Genomic DNA, 25,822 nt, shown 5'->3' on the forward strand with positions numbered 1-25,822 from the left:
ACTGTAATGGTATTGAGGAGGTTATCAGCTCAAGCCAGATGTCCTGACATCCAGGAGAGAGAGGATTATTCATTGAGAGCGTGGTGGGCACAGCAGTGCAGCTGAACATTAATGTATTCCTTTCTTTTCAAGGTATCTACACCCCTGAACCGCTCTGCAATTTCTGGTGGGCTCTTTTATCCACGGGGTTTATGTTTGTGTATCATTTTAGCATCTTGCAGATTCTGGGATTGGTAAGTAAACCCAGGTTAATAAATGGATAGCCTGCAAGTACATTCAGAGTAAAAACACTGAGTCCTTTGAGTGTCCAGGTCTACATGGATAATACTACTTGCATGCAAATTTTTGATAAGGCTACTTGTATGCAAATTGCATGTTCTAAGGAACATTTGTATCTTATATCTTGCAAGTACTGGTAAAATAGTTCATAGATTGGTTATGTACCTGCACAATTCCATTTATTAAATACACAATGGAATTTGGATCTGCTTTTTTTCTGAAAGCTGCCCTAATTGTGTTGAGCAAATGTGTGTCACCTAAACATTTTTTATTATTATGGTAATTTTCTAAATTTTCACCTTTTTTTTAGGTGAATCAGTGCAAGATAAAGATATTGTTAATTGATACATTTATTGCTGCTTCCTCAGGTTACAGAAGTGAATTTGAACAACATGTTGTGCCCAGCCATCTCAGATCCTTTTTATGGGCCCTGGTACCGAATCTGGGCATCTGGACATCAGACTGTCATGACCATGACTCATGGGAAGCTCATAATCCTGCTGTTTCACAGTGCTGTCCCCACCTTCAAATGGAGCATGGACTTGCTTAGACTCCCAGCTAAGAAAATAGACTGAAATTTCTCCCCACAGAGTAGCTCATGCAGGAAGCAGAGATATACTGGAAAACAAAGAGGGGGGACGAGAGGACAATGGCTTTATACTTCTTCCCAGAGTTTTTTGCCTCAAAAACACATCTGTAATGAAGTGAGTTTTTTTTTACCTGCTGTTTCTCACTGCCTATTGCCAATGGCAAAATTAGTGGCCTTATTCTGGGGAAGGTTCATGTTTTATACATTTTGTATAGATTACAGTAGAATCTTGCTAAGCCGCCATTTCAAATTAGGCCAGGGTCTGTCCACATTCCAGCAGAGAGAGTGGCAGTGCTACCTCGTTTTGACTCATTTTCCATTAAAGAATTGTACATTTCTAGGATAGGAAATAATGCTGACTTGTAGCACTCCACTGGTGTGAACCAGCATGCTGAACTGCATCTCACCTGGCTTAACTCTTAAAGCTTGAATGTTCCAAAATGGTCACAGGAAATCATGCACACTTAATCTGCCAATCAGAAGTGCAAAACAGTGAGATTCTACTGTATTTGCTTTAAGCTGGTTGAAAATGTTGGGGAACAATAACTCATAAAAAAACCCAACTAATCAACAACTTAATTTCTAAGCTGCAGTGGATAAGTACCTATCTAGTGAAGTCCCATCATGATGCTTTGGAGATGCTTTTATTTTGATGAGGGGAAAAAAAGAATGTTGAAATAATTTCAAATGACCATGTTACGTATAGGCCAGGATAAGATATTGCATCCACTGTTCTGTCTTGACTTAGAACAAAATGGTTTTTTTTCACTTACCTTATACTGGAGAAGGAGTGGAGATACAGAGCCCGATGAAAACATCAGGTTGGGTTTTTTTTATATACTTAGTAGCTTTTGAAACATTCCTGCTTCATCTGTGCTGATCCTCACAGACCAGACTGGTTGGTGCTGTTCTCTCCCTAGAGCTCTGCTATATCATGTGTATTGATTTTAAAATACAGGCATAAAAAGGAATGTCAAATCAGCACAGGCCTCTCTGCAAAGGGCATGTTCCAGTTTAGTAGCATGACCCATCAACATGGCTTTTGGAGAACAGGATGTAGATGGGCAGAATGATCAACTGTGTGCACCTGCTCAAATTATGCAGGAGGAGAAACCATTGAGCAGAAAGACAGAAAATCCTGACTGTGTTCTTCCAGAATTGTGAGTCCATTATGCAGACTGTTGTGTTTCAGGGCTGTAGATTTTTCTTGTACAGAAGTTTGGGGGAATTTATAGATAAATTGTGTTTGTCAAAGCTGTGATTTGTAAACCAAAACCATCATACCTCCTCCAGCTGGATCACCTGAAGGTATGTGCTGAAGTTAAGGTACAGATGTTTATACCTCAGGAAGCAAAAGTAAGTTGACTTTTTTTTTTTTCCTTAAAAAAGAAAAAAATTTCTTTCATGAGGGAACAAGTGGCTACTTCAAATATTTTTACTCCATATGATTAAAAAAGTACACCTCAATCAGAAGTACATTGTCCCATATTCTGATTTACAAGTTGGTTTCTGGCATTCTTCCATACCTTGCTGTATGTGTGTGTGTATATATATAAAAATATACTGTATGCTCACAACTTGAGAACATGCGGCATGTACCTAAACTATCCCTCAGGCATGAACAGCTGGTGTTAGTATTACCATAGAAGGACTTAAGACAAATTTTGCAAATACTACTTAGCATTATTATTTGCTTATGGTCTCTGGGTTTGTTTTTTTTTAATTGCCTTTTTTTAAAATTGCCTTTTTTTTAGCATCTTCCCTTTTTTTCCTGTCAGGATATTGTAGTTACTGGAAACACTTCTCCAAGTAGAAGCCTTTTCTTTTTTCCTTTTTTTAAACTATAGCATTTCCTATCTGTAATCATCTGCTTCAGGGCATTCCAAACAAGTACAAAGCAGCTGCTGTTTGCCACCATTGACTGCCTCTGGTCAATTAAAACTGCAGGAGCATTTAAATGAGCTCAGGTGTCTCACTCAGTGCAGGCTCTTTGCTTGGAAAGCAGAATTTGCAAGCTCTTCTGGCTGACTTAAAATTCAGTAGCAGGAATGTGAACAGAGCTGGCAGGCCCATCCCTGGGCAGTGGAGAGGGATTCCTGGTGCAGAGCTGCTGGCAGTGGTTGCCCCTGCCCTCCCTCCCTCCCTGGTGGTCACTTGGCCCACCTGTGCTTTTCCCTCTTACGCTGCTCCAGTTGTTTAGAGTCACACAGGAATTCAAGGTGTAATTTCACCACATGGAGTTTGCTGATGGAGCTGCTCATCAGAGCCAGTGGGGCACTTGTAAACCTTGTGTGGGCACATTCTGGAGCTCGTTGACTCTTTTGTACCAATTTAAGCTGTGAAAGTGTCTCACTGAACAAGGCAAAAAAGTAGAGAGGTAACCAACTACTGCACTCAGTTCGGATTTTAGAAGCTGGAACTGCAGTGAAGGAATCAAATGGTGCAGCAGCAGTCAGGTGGGAAGGCAGGCAGTGCAACCTTCACCTTTTGAACATAAGCTGTTGCTTTGTTGTTGTGCAGTATCAGTGAGGCTGGCTGAGTTAGAACAGAATCATTTAGGTTGGAGAAAACCTGTGAGTTCATCAAACCAAGCATTAACCCAGCACTGCTGAGCCCACCACTAACCCTTACCCCAGGTGCCACATCTACAGTCTTTTAAACCCCTCCAGGGTTGGTGACTCCACTGCAGCTTTTCAAGGCTTGATAATCCTTCTGGTGAAGAAATTTTTCCTAATGTCCAATTTAAACCTTCCCTGGTGCCACTCGAGGCTGTTTCCTCCTGTCATGTTGTTTATTTCCTGGGAGAAGAGGCTGACCCCCATCCTCCCTTCAGGCAGTTGCAGTGACAAGGTCCACCCTAAGCCTCCTTTTCCCCAGGCTGAACACCCTCAGCCATTCCTTAGATGTGTGCTCCAGACCCTTCCCCAGCTCTGGTGCTTTGCTTTAGATGTGCTCCAGAGCCTCAGCGTCTTTCCTGTCATGACAGGCCCAAACCATAAAGCTATTCCCTCCTTCCCCATGCCCTTCTTTGAAGGCTTTTACACTTTATGTTGATTTATGGTGACCCACCCCTCAAAACTTCAGCAGTGTAGCTGAGACAGGCTCCACAGAAGGGGAAGGACAGGTCAGACTGGGAGCAGAAAAGGAACAACTTCTGAAGCGATTGTCATGGAACTTCCCATCCCTCATTCCTCACCTGTCTCTGGTATCTGCTGGGAATGTGCATTAGCCAGAGCTTGCCATACGTGCAGGAAATGGGAAAGCAGAGTACTTCATCTCTATAGCAGTTATTTGTTGCTTTCCCTGGCAGAGGCTGATTTTTCTTTTCCTTGAATGGTTTATTTTTTAGGCAGTTACGCTATACAGATTTCTTTGGTTGCTTTATGCTTATTTATGCTGGAAATGAAAGCACAAAACTCTTACTGCTGTTCTTAGGGGCAATTGCATTCTCTCCTGGGGTGTTACACGCTCAATCCATGTCAAGATAACTTGAAGCTGTTGCCCAGTCCCTGGTGATGAGATTTTACAGTGCTGCAGTGCAATGCAGTTGAAAGGGCTGTTCTGGGCCTCCTGGTCGAATGTGCCCAAATGTGTCGTGGCACTGGGGATTTCAGCAGCAGTGGCTGTGGGGGTGCACAGCCAGACCCACTGTTCCCAGCAGCAGCAGCTGAAGCAGAGTCTAAAATCTCACCCCAGAGCAACTTCGTTTGCTGGCCAGAATACCCCAAAAAATTCTTGTGCAGTGCCACTGCCTGGCCTTCAGAGATGCTGGCATGGGTTAGGGGGTCTGAACAGAGCCCACCAAGTGCTAGTATTGTAGGCATTTCAAAAGAAACAAACTCATTACTCCAGCTGCCACTGGCTGCATTTCCCTCCAAGTGTACCCGTGAATGAAGCATTATTAGCTATAATAAACCTGTTTAGTGATGGGTTTGTTTATGCAGCCTTGGAGTAAGTAGCCCTCCAGACATTCCTGCCCCCACCACCTTGTGCCATGGCTTCAGCTGTCCGGGATCCCTGCAGTGCTCTTTTTCCAGGGATTCAGACACTGTACAGTGTCTAAGCTGGATCTATTTGTTTCACTTCCTCTTTTAAGCACCAAAGGAGAATTTGCAGAGTTTCTTTGGAAAGGTGCAAACTAATAGCTCTTGCCCATGTGTTTATAAGCCGATGAAAAGCCAGAGTCTATGAACACGCACCTAGAGCTGGTTTAGTTCAGCTTCTTAGTTCAAAGATGCTGCCCTCAGCAAAACTTCTGTGTGCTTGAGGAAAAGTCAGTCCATTTGCAGTCCAGTCAAACCTTGAGGTCAGAGTACCTAATAGTAGGTTTGTGTTTCTGGCCACAGAGTTTTGATATTTCTGTATATTTGAGATAATTTTATAAAGTTCAATTGTATTTTCAGAAATGGCTATTTCCAATTGTTAACTGACTGTACTTTTACGTCCTAAGTCTTGCATCTAAACCAGAAGCATTTGTTTCCTACGCATCCATAGCTAATGGAAAATAGAGTTGTGGTGTTTTTTTCATTGTGACAACTGTTTCACTCTAGGTGGATCCTTAGGAATTAATTTCATCCTTATAGTTAACAAAGCTCTGAAAAAGCCAAAACCCAGGAAGAGGGCGTATGTCAGCCCTGGTGGGAGGTTTCTGCAGGCAGACAGGTCAGCTTTGGTGTTTTCAGTTCTACAGTGACAGAACTCATAACAAATCTGTTGATTTTTGTGACCTTGTACTTCAAGTGATATTGCTGTAAATCTCTCTTGCGGCTGTTGGTGTAACTCAGTCAAAGCCAAGCTGTTTTATAAATAATTTTATTTTTCTTCAGGGTCAGTTTTGTACTTTTAAAAACTATTTCTGCATTTCCTGAGTCATTATCCCAATGCTGCAGAGGACACAGCAGGCAGAGCAGCGAGCACACCCCACTCTCCCTGACCACGCTGTGCCAGGGGCTGGGCTGGAGCAGCAGGGGGCCTGCAGGAACCTGCAGGGCTGCTCACCCCCCACTCTAGTCCCAGCATGGCATTATCCAGGCACAGAACGGGTTGGAAAGGGCAAGGATGGATGTGGATGGGCTCAACTGCCCACTGACTGCCCATATGCTGTTAGTTCTGAATAATTTGTAAGAGTGCTACAAATTTTGTAAACTTTTTAATGTGCTAAACTTTGATTATGAGGTAACATTTACAAATAAGGGGTAATTTGTGTACTTGTTTTTGTATTTTGCTCTGGTGGGCTTTTTTTGTTGTTGTGCCCTAAGTCCAGATCATTGGGCAAATAGTTGTTAAACCTTGGAATTAAAACAAATAAATGCATTTTACTGGATACTGGATAGTTCTGTTATCATTCTAATTGTGCCAGGTCTCAGTCTGTCTTGCTTAGGACTTTTTATAACGAGGTAAGATGCACAGAGGCATGTCATTTTAGCTCTTTATAAATCAGGTAAGAAGATGGAGGCTCCTGTCTGAAACAATCTGATGTTGTCTACCTTGCACACAGCAGCTCCTGGGAGAGCAGCAGGTACTGGGATTTCTGGAATTCTAAGCAGTTCAGTCTGACTTCTGCCTGCTACCTGTCAGTCAACAGCAGTTTACTGGCAGAGCTCACTGCAGGGTATAAATCCTTTAATCCCTGTTTAAATAGGGCCTGTCCTTGTCTTTCAGGTGCAAAGCTCAAGGAACTGTTCCAGTACAAGGATGCTTTCTCCATGTTTCCTCACTGTCCCTACCCCAGCTTGGGCAATGTCCTGTAGTTCCCATTTCACAGCACTTTAGCAGAGGATGGTAGCACATGCACAGACGTTTTCAGCTCACACCTTTGTTCAGAAAGCTGCTCCAGCAGCACTCAGCCCCACATCACAGGATGGCAAAGCAGTTATAATGTACTTTGCAAATGCTTCTGGCTGTAATAAACATAATTGCAGCATAGTTAAATGTATTCTTGTGACCCAGTACATCTCAGACAAGCAGGTTATTGCCTTGTGTGCAGTTCTTGGCAAACACTGTTCTTGGAAAAAGAACATACTGGATGTGCCCACCCTGTGTTATTATATATCCAGTGCAGAGGATCCAATTTTTCATGTGGCTGGGGGAAAAAATCAATTCTCCAGCTTAATTTCTCTGGAAGAGTACAAAGACTGATGAAAGAGCTTAAGTAGAAATCCAGTGTGAAGTGCTGTATGGCAGCCTGAGTTGAACCAAGCAAGCAATTTTCCATTGCAGGCACTGCTGATTACTGTCAGCAGCCCTCTATAACTAATTGGAAATCAGCCTTTTATTGTTTAATACCAACAGATATGTAAAAATAAGCAAGTTTCTACATCTAAAACACCCGTAATGCTACTGCCTTGGTTTGATTTTTCCAGCATGGGAACTGGAGAGCTGGCTGAAGCAGTGAGAAGAGTGGAAACTCACTGCAGGAAGTGGTAACTAGCTCTGCCTTTTAATGGCCTCAGGGTTACACTAAATTTTACCAAATCTGTGAGCCAAGCTTCCATCACTGGTTTGGTATTTACCCAGGCAGGTTTCCCTTCAGATGTTTGTTAATCTCCTAAATCAAAGCTTCAGAGCAAGTGAAGGAATGGCTACATCCAAAGGTTACATGGATTCCATTGCTCTGCTTTCAAAGGCACTTTTTACAGCCAGCAGAGCTATTAATACAGCATGAGGCAAACAAAGCCCTTCTGAACTCAGAGCTGAGTTCCAGGGAGATGGAATGCTTTGTCTCAGGAATTATCCTACAGAGAAAATATGCTCCCTTTAACTCAGACTCAGCAGAAAGTGTCTCAGTGCACCAAGAATTTGGCTGAGGGACCAGAGTTCTCCAACTCAGTTTTGGCATTGGCTGTGCTGTTGCTTTGACAGAGATTCTTCAATCCACACTGGCACAACGTTCTGTTGAACAATCTGGCTCCTCAAGGGCACTGGTGCTGTGTTGCTGACACCGGTATAATCAGTTCTGCAAAGAAGTTCTGCTTCCAAAGACTGAAACCATTTCTGCCTCTCACACAGGAGGGAGCTCAGGCCTGGACAGAATTCCATGTGTAAAGTTAGACAAGAAGTATAAAAGTGAACTGGAAATTGATATAAATACTGATAAATATACTGAGATAAATAAATGATGCAGCTGATATAAACGGTGATTTCACTGGGACTGTCCAGTGAAAGCTGCACGTACCTGTTCCCAGTTTGTTCCTACAGCAGACAAGAGGGAAAGACAGGAAGATATTTCTAACACACCATTAGCCTTGGACATTACCACCAGGTACAAATGCTTCATTGACCGAGCCACACAGTTAAGCAGAGAAACATAAAAAGAAATGGTGGTTCTTTTTCCTTATTTTATTGGGTAAATGATTTAAAAGGTAATAACAATAGTGTTAAAACTACTACAATATCTTTCCACAGCCATATCTCACAGACCCACAGATAACCTTCTAGCATTTTTTTTTCTTTTTTCCTCATTTTTCTCTTTTTAAGCCGTACTTATATTAAAATGCCCATTTCAACAGTTTCTTCACACTAATAGCAATTAAATGTGGAAGGAAGAAGGATCTAGTTATAAAGGAAGGGGGTTCGGGTAATCTGTGATATTACTGTAATCAATTGAGTTGCTAAGGAAGGAAGGAAAAGACCGAGGCCTCACAAGCTACTCCAGGTAGCTCTAACCCCACTGTGTGTCACCACGGCACTGAAGAGAACTCAAGATGCTGGTGAACAATTCAAAGTAAGTTTGTTTGTTTTTTGTTTTTTTTTTTTTTTTTTTTGTAACATATAAAACACTAAAATAACTTAGAAACTAGATCCAAATATCTTGAAAAGAATCAACTTTGATATACAAAAACAGTCATAAGTTGTTACAAAAGTTCCAAACAAAAGTTTGTTTTCTCAGTGCGTTTATGTACCAGCGCAATTACTGAGTCCAGAGCAAAGAAAGAGGTTTTTCTTTTTTATTTTTTTTTCTTTAACAGTAATAAAAAATGAGGAAAACATATCTTTGTATATAAAGAATCATTGCTGGTCTTAAGAATAAATGTAACTAGAAACCCTTAAATCTGAGAGGCACACTTTGGGTTTCTCTTTTTTTTTTTTTAAACTTTTTTTTTTTAACATAAAATGAAAGTCACCAGTTTATTTAAATGGAGGAGATACTCAGACTCCTCAAATAAACTTAATTCAATTAACATCACTAGGAAAAATCAGTTAGAAACTGTACAAAAATAAAAAAGTTAACACATTTAATCCTGCAAGGATTTTGTAAGGACTGGAAGGCAGGCTTTAGGAGCAGCATTTGGGCATGGCTGGAGGCTTCTTTGGTTCGATCTAACACACATAAGAGATGTAACCTACTCCAGACAACAGTTTTAAAAACCCGCACAGTTGAAGACAAGTAGAGGTCCATATACAGACTCCAGGTGTGCCAGGGCTGTGCCCACCTTGGTTCCAGAGCGGGGCTGAGGTCAGGACCGGAGCGTCCACCCCTGCCGGAGCAGCATCCGCTGGGATGGCAGCAGGAAGGACACTTGAAGCATCACCAAGTAACAGCTTCGTGTCAAGTCTATGGTTTGGTTGTCTAACTCAGTTTACAGAACAGAGTTTTTAGGAACATCAGGCAAGAGAATGAAAAAAAAAACAACCCAACAATCTCTTCAATGGAATAAGGCAAACTGAGTAGTGCTCGTAAAAAAAAATAAATCAGCATTTCAACTTAACAAACAGTGAAATAAGCTACTTGGTTGTACCTTAATTTCTATAAAGTACCCCAAATGAAAACAAATCTGTAGCTAACCCCAACAATACAGCTAAAAGCTACTAAATGTAACTACGAGGGAATGACATTTGTGAGGGCAATCGCTGATCAGCTTCAAGCAAACAGACCTATTCTGTGCCAGTGCGTGTCACAGTGAGCTGCACGTTTGGTACAAAGAATCCCACAATTACAGAGAAACAATCTGCAGCAGTTCAGCACAGTGTGCTGAGGAGGTAGGTGCCCTAGAAACACTGTAGGTAGACTGATTATTCCAATTAAAAAAAAACAAAACCCCATACAATCTGATTGACCACAGACTCTGTAACAGTTTTTAAATTAGTGATACGAAACTCTGGTCCAGAAGGGTCTGGCATGAGCTCGGCTCAAAAGCACACCTTTACAGTTTGTATAACACCCTTGAACTATATTTTTAAGCAACAGCTACTAAGAGATAGACAAAAATGCATTGTGCATTATGCTGTATACAAAAAGGAGACAAAACTATCCTTTTCTCCCCCAAGCCATGGTGGGAAGTATTGCTGACCTTGTCCTTAAAATCCTGCAGGATTGTTTATTCATCAGTATATCATTATTACACTGGTAAGAAATTCTGTATAACATCTGCATATATCAAAGATTTCTTAAAAAATCTGATATGATTTTAGATCCGCATGACCAGTCACGTGACCTTCTTGAGGTTGATTAGCACCTTTCAATACATATATATTTTTATATATAATAGATCTTTTTAAAAAACTTCTAACAATGAGCTCATGCAGAAGCACGAGCGAGCTGTAACGAGATGACAGATAAAGATGGGGTTGGATGACTTTTTTTCGCAGCAGAATGATTCAGTTTGTGCTCAGGTTCCCTATAAGGGCAAGAAAAAAAACCAACACAACTCTATCAGGTAGCCACTTGTTCACATTTCCACTTGAAGACTAATTCGTCTAAAAGTGTTCCCCAAGTAGAAACAAGACAACAGTATCATCCAAAATAGCCTCTGTATAAACATCTACTCATTTTTGCAGCTTCTGGCTGGCATCTCTTGGCTCCTGAAGTTTCAGGCCCTCTGCTTAAAAATTAAGGCATCGCAACTGAAAATGGTAATATTTGGACATAAATGCTGTGGATGAAGGAATACCAAAGACCTTCTTCAAGAACCTCCATAGAAATTATGTGGCAAACCTAACCTCACATAAGGGATGAACATAATTTAACCTTATCCGACTTTGAAACCCTATTGAAACACTTTTACAGTTAATCCAATTTTTTTAAAACTGATTTTTATCTATTTGATTTTTATATATCTATGTATTTACAAACATTCATTATTCAAAGTAACTGGAATTTCTGCTTGTTGTGGTTTACTCACTCAGATTAGGAAGGTCTTTTCTGTAACAGGGGGCCTGTGCTGCAGCAGGCAGCAGTGGGAGTTCTGCAGGCACAGGAGGAAGCAGTGAGCTCCTGCCATCGACTGGCCTTGCAAACACACCACACATACCTTTTACTAAATCCTATTTTTACAGCAGGAAAAAGTTCCAATCGGTTTTCTTTCTTCTACCGTGTGGAAGGGTATCAGAATTATTACACAGTACTTACAGCTTCTCAAGCACTATTCCTGCAATAGATGAAAACATGTAACATTATGGCATACTTGTCCTGGCTCTCTCACAACAGTCTTTTTTCTTTTCTTAAACAAAAGTTAACTTGATCCAACTATTTATGACTTGATAAAATTCAGTAAGTTCAAGAGCAGATGAAGAAAAAAACCAGGGATTTCTCTTTTCCAAAATAAGTTTGCTAATAATAATAAAAAAAGTAAATCTCACTTTAAAGAGAAAAAAAAGTGTCCAAAACCCTGATGCCAGAGCAGCCTCAACAGGGTTTGCAAAAATGTCTGGAGTATATGTTTTCTATGAATTTTATATATAAGTATATAATTATGTTATAGTCAAAGGCACTAAAATCTAAATCCATTTCCTTCCTAATATGACATCTGCTACTCACCAATTTGTTTTTAGGACACAAATGTCACTCCTAATTCGAGTCATCAGAAAGGCATTGTCTCATTACAAATGCATTCTTGTGACTACTCCTGACAGGCCTGGGCTGCCTGTGATTCCCAGCACAGGATGGGACACAAAAGGGTCCTGGATTGGATTGTGCCCAAATCATTTAGGCCACTTGATTCTGAACATGCTGCCATGTTAACATCACCTCTCGCCGTACATGAGTTGCTTCTCTTCATCCCAAAAAAGCATTTTGTATGTCAGCCTTGGTGCTCTGGCTGTTTGTGCTGGATCTGGAGATCCTGTACAGAGCTACATGAAATCTTTACTGTGAAGGTGAGATACTGTACACACAACGTCATTAAGAATGTTATGAAAATGCAATTAATTGTCTACTTCAATACCTGAATCTGATATGTTTCATTCCCTATCACACCCATTAAAGCAAAAGCCATGAACGCCTTTTCGCTAAGCAAAGCATCCCTAACTGCAATCCTTAAACTCTTCCTTCCATCCACAGTTACAGAAAGCCTTGATTGATATAATTCAATGTTAATGAAGTAGAAATTTAAATTTTCCATAAAAAACCCAAGGGTATATGCTGCAAAAAAATCTGCAGTGAATCAATAATAAAAAGGTATGGGATCTTCGTAGTAATGCAGCTTTCCCTCCCGTTGCCACGATGAGCCGAACCAACCAAGGAGCCTCAACGTGGCAACGGAAACTATCATCATAAAATGGTACAGTAATAGAGATAGCTAGACCAAGAGGGGGCAGGGTCTCCTGGGAAGAGGTCTGCAGAGAGGTCCAGTGACTGGTCATGCGGCTCAGTGTCAGGAATAATGGTTGTATGGTGGAAGGGGGTGCCCAATACCATTCTGGAAGTGATGATGCTGACGATGGGCAAGGTACTCTGTGTAGCTCATCGTCATCTTCTCACTGCGGTACCTGGCAAAGAGCAGAGAGGCCAATTCAGGAACTGTTAGCAGGAAGCTGCGAGCGGCACCAGAAATGCTGCACTGCTGGTTTGTTTAGTGGTAAGAGCTTTGTGCTTCTGATGCTGGGAATGAGACTGACTTCAGCTGCACAAGTGAACTGCCACAATTGTCAGGGTCATTTCCTGAATCGTGTGACAAATCGCAATGTAACTGCTTATGAAAAAAACACTTTAAGCAAACAGAATTGTTAGAAACTGTTGGCTACTATGTTGGTTGAGGCAGAGGGAATAGAGAATGCCCTGTAGCTTCAGCCAACCCTCTGCAAAAATATAGTAGGAAAAACCATAAACAAGCACTATAGATTTTTGGGCTGTTTTTAAACAATCAGTATCAACTGTCTGCCAAATTCTGCTTTTAAAATTATCCCAGCCACATTAAATATAGTTACATTCTTTTTCGACTAGAATCACAGAACATAGCCAGTTGGAAGGGACCCATCATGAACACTGAGTCCAACTCCCTACTCCTCACGCAACTACCTAAAGCTAAACCATATGGTTAAAAGTATTGTTCAGACACCCCTTGGCCTCCAACAGGCTTGATGCCATGACCCTAGACAGCTTGTTCCAGCACCTGACTACCTTCTCAGTAAAGAATATTTTCCTAATGTCCAGCCTGAACTTCCCCTGAGGCAGCTTCATTCTCTTCCCTCACATTCTATTGCTGAAAGAGGAGATAAACAGCTCTGTTCCACTGCCTCCCCAAGGAATCTGTAGACCCCAGTGAGGTCTTTCTCAGCCCTCTCCAAACTGAACAAAACACGTGACCTCAGCTACTCCTCCTGAGTCTTGCCCTTGAGGCCTTTCACCATTTCCAGTCACTTTGCTCTCATCACACTCTGGAATTTGATGTCCTTACAGAGAAGCACCAAACTAATTTTACCAGGCACCGAAGTGAGACCAGCAGGCCTGTAATAACAAGGCTCTTCCTTCTTCCAAATGGAATAACATTTGCCAGCTTCCATTCAACTGGGACCTCTCCTGACTCCCAAGTCAGTTGAAAAATAATGAAGAATAGTCCCACAAGAACATCGCCCAGCTCCTTGTAACTAAAAGCAGAATCCAGGTCCTGACAAAATAATATTCTGAATACATCTGCATCAGTATTGTCTGACAATGAGGAACAGAAGGCACCAGTGGCTGCTGGGCTCTGCTGAGAAAGCAGCAGCTCTTCTGGAATCTGTGGGATGGTACATGGCACCCAGTGAATGGAACTCCCCCACCTAGGGAAACAAGGGGCTCTGCAGGTGACAGTGTGCACCATCGGGGCAGCTGCACAGCCCTGCACAGCTCTGCAGATGGCAGAGAATCCCCAGCTGCTGACCTCTGCATTCCAGACCCCTCTGACTGCTCCGAGTCCCTCTGTGCCCCTGTTTAGCTCTGTCTTTAAACCATGGCCAGAACTGCTGGGTGTGAACCTGAAGGGAGTGACAGACTCATGATCAGCCTAAAGCTTTCTTCACACACAGGATGCTTATTTTAATTCAGAAGACTTGAAAAAGAAGTTAAAAGCCCTTATTCACTCCTCCAGTAGATATTTTCATGTATGACAATAAATTATTAAAATGAGGTTCTAAAACAGGTTGTCTAATGCTGGAACACAATTAGTATTTTAATAATACTGTCTCTAATCTGTCAGCAGTATCTGAGATTTTTAGCAAGTAAAACAGACAGTCAAAAAACCCCTTTTTCTGAACGTTAAAAAAAATTATGGTCTGCTCACTTCACTTATCAGGCAATTGACTGTGGTAGCAGTTTCATTGTTGTGAACTTAATTACACTAAATATAAGGGTTTTTGTGGTTTTTTTTCGGAGGAGTAGGGGTGAACTTCAGGGTTTTTTTGTTTGGTTTTGTGCTCCATGCCACTGCTCAAAGCAAAATCATGCAGTAGGAAGAACACGCGTGCTATATAGAATTTTTGTTTAATGTAAAAATACACTCCTTATTTGCTGAGGTGTACAGAAATGATCTATTGCATTATTACTCTTGCCCTCAGCTATCTCCAGATACTCTTTTTGAAAATAAGGTAACAAGGTGTACAGCTGAAACAAATTAAAGGGAGACTGGGTTCTGCACTTGGAAATTTAGCTGGTTTCTGTAAATCCTTCCTCCCTAATTTAACCTTCAGAATAAAATGTTTCCGTTACTCAGAGCTACTCCACAGTAGCTAGGTTCCTATAAGAATCCAGAATTCCAAACACTCATTGAGACCCAAAGTCTACCTCCTTGAAGAAGACAAATGGTCAAAACTTCCTTATAACCTGAGATTTTAAAAAATCCTCTTTCCCCATGCATGACTAAATAACTGGAGTTCATCAGTTATTTTACACTGCAGGCTTATACAAATAAATAGCTTTAAACCATTCCTACAGACATTCATACAGACTCCTCTACCCTTCACCACCTAAGGACAATATTATGGGCAGAGTATCTGCTGCTAATTCTGAAATACCTTGGCTGCCACACACCAAGGAGCCCTCAAGAACACGTTTTATTAAATTAGCAAGACCAAACTGAACTAGTATGAAATAGAATATTAAATTCTCGTCCTCACTCCTGGGAATACCCTGACACAGTTTCACTAGAACACTGGCTGTGGAAGCAGTGCACGGCTCGCAGGTCTCACCCCTCAAGATTAGGGAGACCTGCACTCCACAGGGCATAACCCAGAGGTTTCTCTGAGGATCCAGCAGATTAGGGCTCTGAGGGACCTCCATGACAATGCAGCAGCAGCCCCACCACGCACCATCTGCCCAAATAAATCTAACAAGAGCAAGTAATCCCTGTTAACCACAGCCCTGAACACCCACTACGGCCAAAAATCCCTCTGTGAGAAGCCAGAGCTAAAACACTGCTGTGGACGTGCAGAGTTACCAGCCCAGGTCTGCAGGAACCTGACATATCCTGCCCTGGGACTGAACAGCTGCCTCTTACTCCCTGCTCAGGGCCACTCATCCCTGTGCAAAGCTTCTCCTAAGTCTGTACTGCTCTTGTGGAACAAAGCAATCAGGAATGATACATCCAGGAGAGTTTACCATTACCATCTGCAGGAGCACTTACCAGGAAGGAGCACCTCCCAGCATTACAAGAGCAGGGCTCTGTGTGGTATCCCAGTGCATACCTGGTTAGCTTTATTGTTTTCCTGAATTCATTAGTAATCGGAGCTTTGTAGCCTCCTTTCCTCAACAAGGAATCTATGGTTTGAATGTGGTCCCATCCTGTTGAATTTTACAGTAGCACAAATTAGTGAGAAATGAAGCAATAGGAACAGATGTTGCAAAGCACAGTACAGTGTGTGGTGCTGTTGAGAGTGCAAGGGCTCTGCTGGCATTTGGGATAAACCAAAATGTTCTTCTCTACTTCAGAACAGCTGAAGCAAATACCACATTTCGTATTTCTTTACGCACATAGCTCACTCTACAAACAACATGTATTTCTCATCTCATACCTGAAATATACTAAAAGTGAACCCACTCTACCCAAGTGTCCTAAACGGGGTGTGTGATACAAAACTAAACTTTTCCAAAACATTCAGGTATGATCATGCATCACAGCCACTTTAGACATTATACATGGTTATAACAATATGGAAAACTAAATTTATGCATAGCATTAGTAAAAAAATTATAAATATAATATATAATATATAATAATATATATAATATATAATATATAATAATATTTTTATATATAATAAAATTATTAGTTGAACATGTCCAGAGAAATTGAAATCAGACTTCTTCACAAATATCACTTCACTTTACAAAGATAGGGCTGATTTTAGAATGACTATATATTATAGGTGTCTGGATAATGAAAGAAGTGATGGATTTAAAATACAGGTTCATTACTGTTCTCTATAAAATCTTCATGCTATCCAAACCTATTTAATTTTAATAAAACTCTCATATTTTAAATAGCTGTTCGACATGTTATTTCCTAAAGATTAGTCACATTGTTACACTAAAAAACCTGCAAAAACCACAGTAGATTTGGGCACATACAAAATACAAATGAGTAGTTCTGGAGACTTTAAAGAATCAGATTGCAATTCATGGTCTAATAAAACTATTCATTAATTTAGACACATTCCCCCCACAATTCCTGAATTTTAAAAAAAAGCTTGGAACACCCCTAGACTTTTATGAAACTATCTAGAAATAGAATTATCAATTAAAAGGAATTCTCAGTAAAGAGATCAGCTGAACTCTTTGTACACAAACATATATAAAAAGGTTTAAAAAAAGCAGCAGTAGTGCAAACTATAAACGACTGAGACACACTATCAACCTTGGAAATAAAAAACATGGTGAGTGTTCAGAGTCAGCAAAAGACTGTTCAACAAAATCTACTCTAGATTTTTAAATTCACAAACTTAAGTCTGTGCCTCTATTAAAAGGGACTTTCAACAACCTTCTTTTGTACTTCCATATTGAAAATAATTTCCTTCCATCCATTAAAAACCCTGGGAAGTCAGTGTCTGTAACAGGAATTGAGTACTAGCAGAAAGTACCTAACTGAAAAACAACTTGATCATCAGGATTCAGGAATAAATAATGGTTAAATAATTGCCCAGCCATCCCAATGCTTAACAGAGCTTCTACATCTCCCTTATATCCCAGCCTAGCAGCCACACAGAAATTGGCAGCTTTTAGCAGCTGTTAGCCTGGCTGACAGCACTGTACCATCCCTCCACATTTTATTTTCCTGTAGCTCTGCTGCATTTATGACTGGCTCAAAAAACAGCGACAGTTTACAGAAGCCTTCTAGGAGACTGACACAGGCACGGAACTGGCATTTTATACAAGAGTCTTACAATTAAACACTGCTCCATCATCTGATATCAATGCAAGGTCAAATACTGCATTTTCGATTTACAGGTATGTTTAAATTCTTCACCAGATCATAGGAAATAAAGTGCAACAATGACCTTGCTCCTTGGCAACCTCTGGTAAGTAGGTGGCCGTGCGCTTGGATCCTTTCTCGTTGATGAACTCTATTCTAATGCCATGCACACCCACCTGCAAGAGATTGGCACTCTGTTAGTACATCACCAGGGCAAAGAGACAACACGGTAACTGGCATGGCAAAACCCAAAACGTGAACAGCGGTTAACAGCATTGCACACAGTTTCAAGGAGGTGGCACTGCAGTGGGTGTCATGTTTTTGAGAGGTGTTCACTTACTGCCATGTAAGCTCAGCAGCAGCACAGGTACACAGGATGTTCCTCTGCTCCCCACCACGGAGCTTCATTCCTGGGCTGGAGGAAATCCAGCTGAGGAGCTAAAGTTGTTCTGTCTCCTCTGACACTGTCACCATTGTTGTTGCTGATAAAATCACCTGGTCACCAGCTATAATCTGCAGGCAAAACAGCTGCCAAATCTAATGAGGCTTCAATTAAAAGCATTAATTTTGTTCAAAGCAGCAACTGAACAATCAAAGATTTGTCACACTATGGACTCAAGCCTGGAGCCTTCAAAATTTCACCTCATGTATGAGGAGGAAATGGAAATATTACAAAGTGCCCAGCCTCAAACTCCTGTTTCTGTGCTAAGAACTGTAAGGTGACAACATGACGGCACAGAATCCAAGATTACTAATACCAAGGAGCTGGATGCAGATAAAAAACAAAATGCCGAAAACTTTGGGAGAACAAGAACCAAGAGGCTGGGCACCTTTCCAGGGCATTGTTCAAGCCCCCTGTTTTCAGGTTACAATAATTCTGTGGAGAGTACCTGCACTGGGATCAGGCCATAAAAGATAATCCACTGCCAGCAGGTTTTCAGCTGCTTTTGAATTCTGTGCACAAACACAAAGCATTATTAGATGGACATTTTTATGCCCACATAACCAAGATGTTATTTCCATTTGAAACCCAACACTGCATGTGAAAATGAGTCAATGTTTTAAAAGGATATCATGTTGTTTGGTGTGGCACATCCTTGAGGACACAAATTTAATCAAAAATGCTGTAACATTTTCTCCAGTGACAATTTACTTCAGCATAACAGCAGGACAGTCAAAAAACAAACAAGGAATATTTGCAAAGCTCTACCACTTCTTCAATTAACATATTTGCTTGTATTAAGACTTTAATTTTTAAACTTTTCACTCTTTATATATGTTTTAAGCAGGCAAAATGGGAGGAAGAGTCCCTTGTGGCTGGCCATGGCCACAACCATTCCTCCCTAAGAATCTAACATTGTTCATAAACAGGAAAAATGTAACTTTGTAATGAACAAATTTAATTAACTGCAACTTTTAACATGTTATTTCATTGCCAAACATTCCTAAACTCCAGGTTTCATTACAAGGATATACATATAATCACTAGAAGATCAAATCTGCATACTCAGAAGATACAATTATAAGCCCAAAGGCCTGAAAGTAAAGTGAAGCTACATTAGAAGCTGAAAACAGCCTACAAAGTTTGTGCCCAAACCAGCAAGCTTCTGCAGCTGGTGATTTTGTAACTGTGTATATTCAATACCAAGATTAAATATTTCCAGGGTTTGCTCACCTTTAAATCCTGCAGAATATGAGATTCTAAATGCTACACAAGTGTTTTGCATAATAACCAGGTGCACTAGTGATGTATTGAAGTATGATGCAACATTCAAGTTGCATCACTGCTCTGGATGTTTCCCATTAACCATTTTAATGGACTTTTAGGCCCATGTCTGCAGAAAAAGGGATGTACAGCAGGGGAGAATTTCACAGCATCCTGTGGAGCATGAATTCCAACTGTGTAGCTGAGCAGGACAAACAGCTTTTCATTGTTCAATTCCAGCTAGCAGACTTGAGTCAAATAAATGGAAGCCACACACAAGCAAAATAAAAATGATCCACACTACGACTGGCATGGGCACGGTGTGGAATCTATTTTCCTCAAGAGACTGGCGTTCAACTGATGCAAACTTCTGTGAGATTTCCCAAAATAGCCCTCTCCAAGATGGGAGGGAAGGGCTGGGTCTGTGGATGGCATTTAACTGCCCTGCTACCAGACCAGCACACACCTTCCTACACAGCCTCAGGTCTGCTTCTCAGACTAAAAATGCTGATGCACTACAGGCAGCATTCTGCAGAACAGCAGCATCTGTCTGTGAAATTTAGAAAAACAAACCAATCTTGAGCAGACAGAGCTGGAGCTCTGCCTCACCTATTACCATTCATTAGGGAAATCTGCCTACAGGTAGCCTCTGGAGCTGAAAAGGGACCACACTGCTGCTTCAGCTTCCCATGTGGATAGGAACCTCTTTAAATTGTTGCTATTGGGAGAGGAAAGCAAGATAAGGAGAGGGACTTAAGCAAAAAACAATCTCTGACAACAGAAATATTTCTAGAGCATGAAATACTGCATTCTATATAAGCAGTACTTGTAGATATAAACTTTCTGATCAGTTGTGTAAGTGGCCAGAGGCCACCTAAAATTAGATTCTGTGACAGTATCAATTAAATTAATAGATCTTTCATTACATCTAAGGATTGCAGTAAACTACATTATATTTTACTTCTGAAATGATGTTTACAAAACTTTACTTTGTTGTGTACTTAAACACATTCATATTAATTTATAGACATTATTTTTAATGAATTCTTTATTCCCATACACAGTGGGATGAGAGAAAACACGTACATGCCACATTTATTGTTTTGCCAAATGCCTATGGCACTAGCCAGATTACTGCCCACAATACTTCTCTTTATATATCTAAGAAAAAATGGGTCCAAAGGTCCCTCTGACACCAAAGCTGAAGCAACTCTCCTGATGGACTGTTCTGCCCCAAGGCTCCAAAACCAGTTCATTAATTTGCTCCTCTTGGACCGACTCTCCAACCATACTGAGAGGAAGAAATAACATTATTCTCATTAGACTGTCCACAGGGAATTTGGATAAGCACCTAAACATCAGGCCTTGTTGACATTTCAGTTTCTGTGGACTCCACTGTGGAGTAAATTATCCAAATGATGGTTGTGTTTGGTTATATCTACTGCACTGAAATCTGTAAGCTATTTGCATGCAATCACCACTAATTAGAGTTAAATTAATTAATTGTAAAATAGTTGTTCAGAAATACATTAAAGCAGGTAACAAAGAGCCTGTAAAGGAGAATCCACGTGGAATGCTCCAGAGCTGGAGCAGTGAAACACTCCCTTGGTGACAGGAACAAGTACCTGCCTGCTCCTCATGTCCATTCACTTTCTGTGTTCTGCCCCCCAGACCTGCTGCACAGCCCGTGCCCACATGCCTGTGGCACTGTGACACCCTGCTCTGGGTTAGGGCAGCCCTTCTTCTGTCAGCTCAATCTCTGCAGCAACCTAGAAAAATGTTTTTTTCCTTTTTTCCCAACAAAAAAAGCTGGCCTGGAACTTGCCCAGTATTCCTTGTGATACCACAGAACAGTAACTTTCCCCTTTATTTACCTCACTAACACTATGGAAATAGCTGTACACAAATGTTTTCGAAATGGAAACCTTCAGATTAAGTGCCTATTGCTACTTTCTTGAAGCTGATCCCACTGGGCATTAGCTCAATTCTACAGCTTTTTAGCCCCACGTTTGCAGCAAATATGCTGGCTTCTTTCTGACCATCTTTAGTAGCATCTAAATACTACATTCTGATTTAACAACAGAGGAAAAAGACTCCTCAGGAGGTTTGTTCTCTACTTTATGTCAAGCATAATCATTCATTTACATACATGGAATCACTGCATATTGTCCAAAGAGAATAACATATTGAGATCCAGACTTTCTTCTCAGTTCTACAGAACAGAATCTGAGAGCCACTGGTGTTGCTGCATTTGCAGGCAGGAAAGAACTTCCACAACTCTTGAATATACCCACTTGGTCAACAATGAAAAGCTGCCTTTCAGTCAACATTATTGGCTACAACTATTTAAGCTAATATTTAAACCAGTGCACACAGGTTAAAGGCCTTTTGTATCAAGACAGCATGTACAATTCTGCAGATTTTACTTTACCAAAGAACAGCAACTTTGGGGCAAAGAGCTCTCTCAAAGTATTTTAAGGAAGAGCTACTGCTCAAGTCTAGCAAAATAGTTCTTTGTTATAATTACATATAATTGCAATGCTTTAAGACCTCCTCATAAAAAATGAGGAGAGGATCTGAATCAGCAGGTCTGAATTAGTTTATGTAGGGAAGGAATGACTGCTATCAATAGCATCTGTTTAAAAATAAGTGGTCTTTATGACTTGTCCTGTAACTGGTCCTTTGCTGTCTGATCTTTTATTAAAGAGCAGTAGCATCACCAAAAACCCCCACATCTTTGAGTTTTTCATGCTCTCCATTTCTCTGAGGTGGAAAGGCTGTGCAGCTCGATCCCAGGCAGCAACTGCACCACAGCAGTCTCTCATGGGCTCTGTGAAGCAGAACTGGAGATGCAGCTCTTACACTCCCAGTGTTCCTTTCAAAGCCCTACATCTGTTTAGCACTCAAAGTCACAGGTATGTAAGAATGCTAAGCTGTATTTCAGGAAGCATCCTTGTGAACATGGCATTGAAGTGGTCCTTTAAAGATGTGTACTCTCTCCTAATTACTCTTATAAAAGATGAAAATGCAGTCATTTGAGAAGTCATGTGGGAACTAACAGCAATGAATTCACACAGATCTCCTGTTTACTTGATGGAAGTTTCTGCCACTAAAAGGTTTCACATTGCTTTTTACAGCAGAAGTATTCATTTATTTTGTTTGGAAAGGTAATTTTTTAATGTGAGAAAACATCCATCACTCTGCTTCAGCACAGAGAAGACACTCCTGAGCTGTCTCCAGACAGCTTCACTCCTGACTTCAGATGATATTGTTTCTAAGTCTCTCAGAACACTGAGTTGTCTGAATTGACAATTTTGAAATACTGTGACCTGTGTCAGCAAATTGCTGACCTGGCTCCCACAAGATCATCAGTAGCACACCTACAAAAGCAGGAACTCCTAACTAGGCTGATGTTTTTCAGGATGATCCCAGCATGACAGGAGATGAAAGATGCAGACTCTGTCTTTATATCACACTCTAGGCATCCTGAAGTGTCCTTTTGCCATTAATATTGCATAACTGCAGCTCCCTTAAAAGACACATGGGTGACATAAGCTATCTCACTGCCAGGCACACACAGTGATGAATCACTCTTTTAATGACTAACAATCACAAATTTTATAATCTCGTATTTATATGTCACCCTCCCTCCTCTGGGTCCTTTTGCATGGAAACCTAGTTTGTGACCATTTCTTAGAATTGTAGGAATTTATGAAGGGTTTTAACAACACATCATTAGAAAACCTAAAATTAAATAGGAGAGAGCAACTAAGCAACACAAGGCCTTTTACATTTTTGACCCCTGCATTCTTCCCTTGTAAGTCAGGGCTTTCCAATAAGAACAACTGTAAGAATCCAAAAAATCAATCAGAATTCAGAAACACTTGAGTTCTGCATTATGCTTACTTACACTGTTGGTAAAGTCTCACAAGTTCTGCAGCAAAATAAAGAAAGGGCACAGAAAGTAAAAGCCTCCTTTTTTAATATTAGTTATGAATCAGCAGTCACCCAAGGAACAAAGCTAAAACCATTCTTTCCAAGGGAAAGTGGATTTTTGAACTCAGGCTTTGCTTTCAGTTCTTCCTTAAGGATGAGTACTTGGATCATTTTAGATGTTTATTATTGAGACAATGAAACAGCACCTAATAATGTTTATAGGCTATGGCATGCAAAGAGCTAAATGCTATTTCATTATGCACTTCACATTTTCTGAGTGTATTCACAGTCAGATTTTTAATAAATTACAATAAATGAAATTAAAAACATCACAGTGCTGGCTACCAGAAGTCAACCTAATAGAGGAGAAAAAGTTCTACAATTTTGGTTTCTAGCTTTAGTACTAACAGTTAATAGTTTGATTACCTGAAAACACTACTTAAAGTGTCAAATGGCTCAGTGACAAGGTAGACGATTCTGTAAAAGCTTCTTGTTGAGAATGCAGACACAGTTTCTGCTAAGGTGTATTTTTGGTTTGACATTACATAAAAATGAGTGTTTCTGATTATGGTGGAAATGCTCATAAACCCCAAAGAAAACATGGATTCATCTCAATTCAGAATTACAGAGCAGAAGGTAAGAAGCCCTTGTTACGATGAGGTGAACATGACACACATCTTTGTCAATTTTCAGCTACTGTAAAATCCGTAATGCTGAGGTTACTGCTGATACCCTCCTTCTGAGACAGGGGGCCTGTTACAGTTCTAGCAAGTGCAGTTGCTACTGAATGTACATTTTTTGTCTCTAAATACAAGAGAAAGCCTGTTTTTCTCCTAAGAAGTTCTAAGTATTTAGTCAGGCTAAGTTATTATTAAAGGGAAATACTGTAACTTTTTTGGTGTCTCTGGCATTATAATGTCTGCTATTCTATGGCAATTTCAAAATTTTTCTTATGTCCACTCAAAAATAGATTCAAAGAGGAATGAGGAATGCAAACGATGACCAAGATGAGGAGTTCATCTTGAGTCAAGTACCTCGTTTTTTGCAAGCATCTAATGCAACATAATTTGGGGACAAGAACATTATAGACTAACACTTCCATCAGTGTACACTGTCATACACACATCAGCATCTGCTTTTTAATCTCTTCTATGCTGCTGTTCCAAGAGGATGCCTGCAGGTTTCCTAGAACCTGGCAATTAGAACAGATTCAGCTCCATGCGTAAGCAGCGTGAGAGCAATGATTTCCGTGGCCTCACTGTACAAAGGCTTTGGGAGGGCTGTGCAGGACACTCACTCTGAAAGCAAACAAAGTTTGGGGGAAGATAAATGTCTCTACAAGCTAAATGAAGCAGCTTGTTCTGGGGCTGCAATTTTGTGCAGTACTTGTTTCTGGAAGTACACATCAGAGTGGTAACTTCCATACTGGAACATCCCTTTCCAGAGTCAATGGACTGGTCTACCAGGTAGATGCTGCAAATGAGGCCTCAGGACACCCTTGCTCAGACAACGACTTCCTTGATGGAGTCTTAGACATCAAGACACCTATGCAGACCACTCAGAGTGCCTTTGTGGACAAAACCATACCTTTCTTCCATTTGTAGGGCTCAGACTCTTGAGGTGATGACAATTTTATCAAGAAGTCTTTTTTGAATCCACGCACGTAACCATGTGTACAGAGCACAAAACAGTGACAGCTACACTAATACAGGCAGATCATTTAAACAGCGTTACTTCAGCTACAGATGTTCATTTTCACGAAAGATCTGTGACATTCTTACCTCCCAATCCATGTAGTCACATACATCTTCAAAGTTAGTGAGTAGAGACACTGAGCAGAAAAGCCGCGGCAGCTCATCCCTCGTCATGGGGGGGAAACGACTATCTTTAAGGGCACTGTTGGAAACAAACAGAATTCCAAAGGATTTTTTTTTTTTTTAATTTCAAAGAACTAATCTGAAGAGTATAAAGGAGAAGAAAAATCCTGATGAAATGATGACCAGTTTGATTACCCAGTCACCAATGTAACATACACTCTGATCAACATTTCCAACTTTTTCCTTAGACATTTGTTTTGGTTCTTGGCTGGCCAATCAGATGATGTTCTGAGGGTCATTCCTTCCTGAGCTGGTTTTGCTACTGTGACAATCTTATTATTACAAAAGCAGAAAGCTTTAAAAAAACAGTTACAAAAGCAACAGCTCTGCCACTTGTAACTTGTAAACCTCTTTCAAAAAGGATTAAACTTCTCAACACAAAGTGAAGGGGGAAGTTCTATAGCCTGCAGTGATCAAACACTTAATAGAGTAATCAAATAGTAGAATTTAATTATTCAGTGAAAAAAAAACCCAAACAAGCAGAATATTCTCAAAAAAGACTAATATTCATGCTTACGAGCAAAGGTGAATTTAAAAGGGTGAAAATATCCAAGGGCTCTACAGACCTGTAAGCCTACAGGACTTGAGGAAGTTCTGCAAAGCAGATGTCATGATTAGTAACAGGGAAGCTTGCAAACAGCTAATCCACGGATGACGTACCATTCTACAGACAAACACACCTACTGGGGTAAAATCCACACCGAGGGAGCTACCTGTGCACAGGCCAGCACGCCTGGAAACACACAGCAAGCAACACACGAGTAAGAACACTTATATAAACCTACTTGCATAAGTTTGGTTAAGAACCAGTTAAATTGGCAAAGGGAAGGTTAAT

General features: G+C 40.6%; 2 protein-coding genes across 5 annotated transcripts in view; one reads left to right on the plus strand and one right to left on the minus strand.

Moving 5' to 3' along the window:
* The window catches only part of TMEM164 (transmembrane protein 164), a 35,708-nt gene extending 29,517 nt beyond the window's left edge, over window positions 1-6,191 (plus strand). For both annotated transcript variants that reach the window (XM_038122888.1, XM_038122889.1), the window contains exons 6-7: window positions 133-233; window positions 648-6,191. In XM_038122888.1, coding sequence (XP_037978816.1) covers window positions 133-233; window positions 648-854 — 308 coding nt within the window. In that variant the 3' untranslated portion in view covers window positions 855-6,191. The remainder of the gene's footprint in view (window positions 1-132; window positions 234-647) is intronic.
* Window positions 6,192-8,185: 1,994 nt separating this feature from the next.
* AMMECR1 (AMMECR nuclear protein 1) overlaps window positions 8,186-25,822 on the minus strand; it is a 97,864-nt gene continuing 80,227 nt past the window's right edge. For 2 of the 3 annotated variants that reach the window (XM_038122886.1, XM_038122887.1), the window contains exons 4-7: window positions 24,892-25,006; window positions 17,555-17,645; window positions 15,746-15,842; window positions 8,186-12,574 (exon numbers count right to left, since the gene is read on the minus strand). In XM_038122886.1, coding sequence (XP_037978814.1) covers window positions 12,460-12,574; window positions 15,746-15,842; window positions 17,555-17,645; window positions 24,892-25,006 — 418 coding nt within the window. In that variant the 3' untranslated portion in view covers window positions 8,186-12,459. The remainder of the gene's footprint in view (window positions 12,575-15,745; window positions 15,843-17,554; window positions 17,646-24,891; window positions 25,007-25,822) is intronic. The other variant, XR_005255041.1, reaches the window with a different exon arrangement.

The sequence above is a fragment of the Motacilla alba genome, chromosome 4A (assembly GCF_015832195.1).
Source record: "Motacilla alba alba isolate MOTALB_02 chromosome 4A, Motacilla_alba_V1.0_pri, whole genome shotgun sequence".
Classification (NCBI taxonomy): domain Eukaryota; kingdom Metazoa; phylum Chordata; class Aves; order Passeriformes; family Motacillidae; genus Motacilla; species Motacilla alba.